Source organism: Mandrillus leucophaeus, unplaced genomic scaffold (genome assembly GCF_000951045.1).
Source record: "Mandrillus leucophaeus isolate KB7577 unplaced genomic scaffold, Mleu.le_1.0 Scaffold1390, whole genome shotgun sequence".
Lineage (NCBI taxonomy): Eukaryota > Metazoa > Chordata > Mammalia > Primates > Cercopithecidae > Mandrillus > Mandrillus leucophaeus.
In genome coordinates this window covers 299,796-307,315 of record NW_012101355.1, presented here as the reverse complement: position 1 = coordinate 307,315, position 7,520 = coordinate 299,796, and the positions used below count along the sequence as shown (strand labels likewise).

At 36.9% G+C, this 7,520-nt stretch overlaps 1 protein-coding gene across 1 annotated transcript in view; it reads left to right on the top strand.

Annotated features, from left to right (window-relative positions):
• FAAH2 (fatty acid amide hydrolase 2) overlaps window positions 1–7,520 on the top strand; it is a gene marked incomplete at its 5' end in the record, with an annotated part of 178,555 nt that overhangs the window by 7,868 nt on the left and 163,167 nt on the right. Inside the window, one exon of the mRNA XM_011973665.1 lies at window positions 3,150–3,269. Coding sequence (XP_011829055.1) covers window positions 3,150–3,269 — 120 coding nt within the window. The remainder of the gene's footprint in view (window positions 1–3,149; window positions 3,270–7,520) is intronic.

The window sequence follows — 7,520 nt, the reverse complement described above, 5'->3', positions numbered from 1 at the left end:
CAAGAACAGAAAACTAAACACTGCATGTTCTCACTCATAGTTGAGAACTGAACAATGAGATCACTTGGACTCGGGAAGGGGAACATCACACACCGGGGCCTATCATGGGGAGAGGGGAGGGGAGGAGGGTTTGCATTGGGAGTTATACATGATATAAATGACGAGTTGATGGGTGCTGACGAGTTGATGGGTGCAGCACAGCAACATGGCACAAGTATACATATGTAACAAACCTGCATGTTCTGCACATGTACCGTAGAACTTAAAGCATAATAATAATAATTTTTAAAAAGTTAAAAAAAAAGACAACCTCTCAGAGAAGCAATAAAAATAGAAAACTTTAGGCCAACATTCTTGATGAACATCAATGCAAAAACCCTCAATAAAATACTGGCAAACAGAATTTAGCAGGACGTCAAGTTCCTTATACACCATGAACAAGTTGGTTTCATCCCTGCAATGCAAGTTTGGCTCAACATATGCAAATCGGTAAGTGTCATTTGTTGCACAAACAGAACTAAAGATAAAAAAACGTGATTATTTCAATAGATGCAGAAAAGGCCTTCACTAAAATTCGGCATCCCTTTATGTTAAAAGCTTTTAATAAACTAGGTATTGAAGGAACATACTTCAAAATAATAAGATCTATATACGACAAACTCACAGCCAATATCACACTGAATGGGCAAAAGCTGGAAGCATTCTCCTTGAAAACAGGCACAAGACAAGGATGCCCTCTCTCATTACTCCTATACAACATAGTATTTGTTGTTCTGGCTGGGCAATTAGGCAAGAAAAAGAAATAATGCATATTCAAATAGGAAGAGAGGAAGTCAAACTACCTTTGCTTGCAGATTACATGATCATATATCTAGAAAACCCCATCATCTCTGCCCAAAAGCTTCTTAAACTGATAAGCAACTTCTGCAAAGTCTCAGGATACAAAATCAATGTGCAAAAATTGCTAGCGTTTCTATTCACCAGTAACAGGCAAGTAGAGACAAATCATGAATGAACTCCAAATCACAATTGCTGCAAAAGAATATGATACCTAAGAATACAGCTAACAAGGAAAGTGAAGGACTTCTTCAAGGAAAGCTACAAACTACTCAAAGAAATCAAATAGGACACAAACAAATTGAAAAAAAATCCATGCGCATGGATAGGAAGAATCTTTATTGTGAAAATGACCATACTGCCTGAAGTAATTTATAGAAATTACAAGGGTTTTGAAGGTTTTGAACATTTCAGATGAAAACACTAAAAGCAACTGTAATAAAAGCAAGAATTGACCAGTGGAATCTAGTTACCTAACAAGCCTCTGCACAGCAAAAGAAACTATCATCAGAGTGAACAGACAACGTACACAAGGGGAGATAATTTTTGCAATCTATCCATCTGACAAAGGTCTAATATCCTGTGTACAAGGAACTTAAACAAATTTACAAGAAAAAAAATTAAAAAGTGGGCAAAGGACATGACCAGAGACGTCTCAAAAGAAAAACATTCATGCAGTCAACAAACATATTAAAAATAGCTCAACATCACTGATCATTAGAGAAATACACATCAAAACCACCATGAGATACCATCTCACGCCAATCAGAATGGCAATTATTAAAAAGTCAAGGAACAACAGATGCTAGCTAGCTTGCAGAGAAAAAGGAATGCTTTCACACAGTTGGTAGGAATGTAAATTAGTTCAACCTTTGTGGAAGACAGTGTAGCAACTCCTCAAAAACCTAGCAGAAATACCATTTGACACAGCAATCCCATTACTGGGTGTGTTAGTCAGGGTTCTCTAGAGGGACAGAATAGGATAGATTTATACATGAAGGGGAGTTTATTAAAGAGTATTGGCTCGCAGGATCACAAGGTGAAGTCCCACAATAGGCCATCTGTAAGCTGAGGAGCAAGGAAGCCAATCTCAGTCCCAAAACCTCAAAAGTAGGAAAGCTGACAATGCAGCCTTCAATCCGTGGCCAAAGTCCTGAGAGTCCCTGGCAAACCACTTGTGTGAGTCTAAGCATCCAAAAGCTGAAGAACTTGGAGTCTGATGTTTGAGGACAGGAAGCATGCAGCATGGAAGAAAGATGAATGTTGGAAGACACAGCAACTCTGCTCTTTCCAATTTCTACCTGCTTTATTCTAGTCACACTGATTAGATGGTGCCTGTTATGATTGGGGGTGGGCCTGCCTCTCCCAGTCCACTGACTCAAATGCTAATCTCCTTTGCAACACTCTCACAGACACACCCAGGAATAATGCTTTGCATTTTTCGATTCAATCAAGTTGCCGCTCAGTATTAACCATCAAACTGGGTATATACCCAAAGGAATATAAAGCATTTTATTATAAAGATACATGCACGCATATGTTCATTGCAGCACTATTCACAATAGCAAAAACATGGAATCAACCCAAATGCCCATCAATGATAGATTGAATAAATAAAATGTGGTACATATACACCATAGAATGCTATTCGGCCACGAAACGGAACAATATCATGTCCTTTGCAGGGACATGCATGGAGCTGGAAACCATTATTCTCAGTAAACGAATGCAGGGATAGAAAAACAAACACAGCATGTTCTCACTTAAAAGTGGGAGCTGAATGATTAGAACACATAGACACGTGGTAGGGAACAACACACACTTGGGCCTGTTGGGGGATGTTGGGGGAAAGGAAAGCATTAAGAAGAATAATTAATGGGTGCTGGGCTTAATACCTAGGTGATGTGTTGATCTGTGGTGCCAAACACCGTGGCACACATATACCTATGTAGCAAACCTGTACATCCTGCACATGAACCCCAGAACTTAAAAGTTGATGGGAAAAAAAATAAGAGCTCTTTTCTATATGGGAGAATTAAGAAAAAACAGAAACACAAACACAGACCGAGGGGAGAAATATCCTCAGGGAAGACCTTATCAGTAATTACTTTAAAATGTAAATGGTTTAATATACTCAAATAACATAGATGAGTAGAATAGATTAAAATTATGATCTAAATATATGCTGTGAGCAAAAGACTCACTTTGGATCTAAAGACACAAAAAGGTTGAAAGTGAAAAGATGGAAAAAGATATTCTATGCAAATAGTATATTAGATTATTTATTTGCAAGTATTTTGTGTTTCCTTTAGGTGGTGAGGGCTGCACACTGGCAGCTGCCTGCTCAGTGATTGGTGTGGGCTCTGATATTGGTGGTAGCATTCGAATGCCTGCTTTCTTCAATGGTATATTTGGTCACAAGCCTTCTCCAGGTAATGTTAATATGATTGGAAGGGGGGTTCTACTTTTATAATTCAGAGCAATTCAGAAATTTTGTTCCTAGCAGGATTATCTTACTTATCAGGGTGATTATTACATATTTCTCAATGTACTTAAATAAAACTAGGTACTGTTTATTGAGCACCAACTCTGGGATTGGTGCACAAAATTGTGCAAGAGTCTCCTATAACTAGTTTCATTTAATACTTATAGTAGTTGGTTTTTTTTTTCAGAAAGATATCCCCAGTTTACAAATGACAAATTCAAAGCTCAGAAAGATTAAATAAACCTGCCCCAAATTAAATAGTTAAACAAGTAAATCATAGTGCTAGGATTCAAACCTACTTGGATTACAGGAGACTGTTTTCTATCCACTGTACTAAAATGACTTATCAGGTAAATTTGATTTTCCCTCATTTAAAGGGCAAAACAACACAATTTCAGAAACAGTGGAAAGAAAAAGTAAAATTCTGTCACCTAGAAACTCTAGTTATTGGCATTTACTGTTTTTTCAATGAATTCAAGGAGTATTTATTTTGTATTATTTATGATGGTAAGAATGTTAAAGCAGAGTCCCTTCATTCAAGGAACTTAAAATCTTCTAGACTTACAAAAAGTGATTTAAAGGAAATATAAGGTAGTCTAATAAATAGAATTGTGGTATAGTAAAGCAGAACATTTTGAAATTTAGATTAATCATAAAAATATGCTAAGAATAAATCCTCATTTGGTCATGGTTTTTAGGAATCAGCATTATAATAATGGTCCATATACACCATGGAATACTATGTACCCATGGAAAAGAACAAGATAATTTCCTTTGCAGGAACATAGATGGAGCTGGAGGCCATTATCCTTAGCAAACTAACACAGGAACAGAAAACCAAATGCGTTGTATTTTCACTCATAAGTGAGAGCTAAATGATGAGAACATGGGAACACATAGAGGGGAACAACAAGCACTGGGGACCTTTCAGAGGACAGAGGGTGGGAGGATGGATAGGATCAGGAAAAATAACTAATGGGTACTAGGCTTAATACCTGGGTGATGAAATAATCTGTAGAACAAACCCGCATGACACATGTTTACCTATGTAACAAACCTGCACATCCTGCACATGTACCCCTAAACTTAAAAGTTTTTAAGAAAGATAAATCCTGGCTCTTCATGACTTTAAAGAATTATGCACAAAAAGAGTACTGAAAATTGGCCTGCTAGGAGTTGACCTATTTTTTATCCCTTCCATATTTTATTCTAGGTTCAGGGGGTACTTATGCAGGCTTATTACATGGGTAAATTGTGTGTCCATGTGGTTTGGTGTACAAATGATTTCATCATTCAGGTAGTGAGCACAGTCCCTGATAGGTAGTTTTTTGATCCTTGCCCTCCTCCCATCGTCCACCTTTAAGTAGGCTCTGGTTTCTATTGTTTTCTTCTTTCTGTCCATGTGTACTCAAGGTTTAGTTCCACTTACGAGTGAGAAGATGCGGTAGTTTGTTTTCTGTTCCTGTGTTAATTAGCTTAGGATAATGGCCTCCAACTGCATTCATATGGTTGTAAAGGAATATTTTATTCCATTTTATGGCTGCATAGTATTTCGTGGTGTAAATGTACATCATATTCTTTATTCAATCCACTGTTGATGGGAAGCTGGATTGATTCCATGTCTCTCCTATTGTGAATACTGCTGTGATAAACATATGAGTTCATGTGTCTTTTTGGTAGAACAATTAATTTTCCTTGGAGTATATATCTGGTAATGGGATTACTGATTTAAATGGCAGTTCTAAGTTATTTGAGATATCTCCAAACTCCTTTCCAAAGGGCTGAACTAATTTACATTCTTACCAACAGTATATAAGCATTCTCTTTTCTCTGCAGTCTCATCAGCATCAGTTATTTTTCGACTTTTTCAATGATTGCCATTCTGACTTGTGTGAGACAGTATCTCATGGTGGTCTTTATATGCATTTCTCTGATGATTAGTAATATTGAGCATTTTTATAGGTTTGTTGGCTGCTTGTACATCTTCTTTTGAGAAGTGCCTGTTCATGTCATTTGCTCACTCTTTAATTGATTATTTACTTTTTGCTGGTTGATTAAGTGTCTTATAGATTCTGGATATTAGACTTACGTTGGTTGCATGGTTTCCAAATATTTTCTCCCATTCTGTAGACTGTATGTTTACTCTTTTGATAATTTCTTTTGCTACGCTGTAGCTCTTTAGCTTAATTAGGTCCCACTTGTCAAATTTTCTTTGAAATTGCTTTTGGAGACTTAGCCATAAATTCTTTGCTAATCCAGTGACGAGAAGGGTATCTCCTAGGCTTTCCTCTAGTGTTTTCATAGGTTGGGATCTTATGTTTAAATCTTTAATTTATATTTGGTTAATTTTTGCATATGGTGAAATGTAGGGATCCAGTCATGTTTTTCTGCATATGGCTGGCCAGTTATCCCAGCACTATTTATTGCATAGGAAGTCGTGCTTCCCTTGCTTTTGTAAATTTTGTCTAAGATCAGATCGTTGTAGGTTTGTAGCTTTATTTCTGGGATCTCTATTCTGTTCCATCGGTCTATGTATCTGTTTTTATACCAGTTTCATGCTGTTTTGGTTACGTTAGTTGTATAATACAGTTTTAAGTTGGGTAAAGTGATTTATTTGCCTTTGTTTTTCCTTAGGATTCCATTGGCTATTCAGATGTTTTATTGGTTCCATATGAGTTTTAGAATAGCTTTTTTAAAAAAAATTCCATGAAAAATAACAGTATTTTGATAGGGATAACATTGAATATGTAAATTACTTTGGAAAGTATGGCAATTTTAATGATATTTATTCTTCCAATCCATGATAATGGAATATCTGTTTGTTTCATCTCTAATAATTTTTCAGCAGTATTTTGTTGTTCTTTTTGTAAAGATGTTTCACCTCTTTGGTTAGTGGTATTTCTAGATATTGTAGTTTTGGTGTGGCTATTGCAAATAGGATTGCATTTTTTATTTGGCTCACCAAGAATATTACTGTAGTGTAGAAATGCTACCGATTTCTGTACATGAATTTTGTATTCTGAAACTTTACTAAAGTCATTTATCAATTCTGGGAGCCTTTTGGGAGAGTCTTTTTGAATCATATTGTCAGCAGAGAGAGATTGACTTTGTCTTTTTCCTATTTGAATGTCCTTTATTTCTTTCTCATGCCTAAATGCTCTGGCTGGGACTTCCAGTATTATGTTGAATAGGAGTGATGAGACTGGACACCTTTGTCTTATTGCAGATCTCAAGGGGAATTATTCTGTCTTTTGCCCATTCAATATGATGTTGGCTGTGGGTTTGTCATAATTAGCTCTTATTATTTTGATGTATGCTCTTTTGATGACTAGCCTTATAGGGTTTTTATCATGAAGGAATGTTAGATTTTATTGAAGTCTCTTTCTGAATCTATTGAGATGATTATATCTTTTTTGTTTTAAATTCTGTGTATGTGGTAAATCACTTTTTTTTTAATTTGCTTATGTTGAATTAACATTGCATTCCAGGAGTAAAGCTTACTCAACTGTTGTGAATTAACATTTTGATGTGCTGCTGAAATAAGTTTGCTAGTATTTTGTTGAAATTTTTTCTGTCTGTATTCATCAGTCCTGACTTTTGTTGTTGTTGTTGTGTCTCTGCCAGATTTTGGCATCAGGATGATGCTTGATTTCTAGAATGAGTTAAGGAGCATCCTCTCAATTTTTTTTTTTTTTTTTTGAGAGGGAGTCTCGCTCTGTTGCCCAGGTTGGAGTGCAGTGGCACGATCTCGGCTCACGGCAACCTCCACCTCTCGGGTTCATGCCATTCTCCTGCCTCAGCCTCGTGAGTAGCTGGGACTACAGGCGCCCACCACCATGCCCAGCTAATTTTTTTGTATTTTTAGTAGAGACAGGGTTTCACCATGTTAGCTAGGATGGTCCCAATCTCCCGACCTCGTGATCCGCCAACCTCGGCCTCCCAAAGTGTTGGGATTACAGGCGTGAGCCACCGTGCCCGGCTTCAATTTTTCCTTTTTTTCGGGGTGGGGGAGATAGTTTCAGTAGTATTGGTACCAGGTTTTCCTCTTTCTTTCTCTTTCTTTCTTTTCTTTTTCTTTCTTTTCTTTCTTCCTTTCTTTCTCTCTCTCTTTCTCTCTTTCTCTCTATCTCTCTCTCTTCTTTTCTTTTCTCCTTCCTTCCTTCCTTCCTTCCTTCCTTCCTTCCTTCCTTCCTTCCTT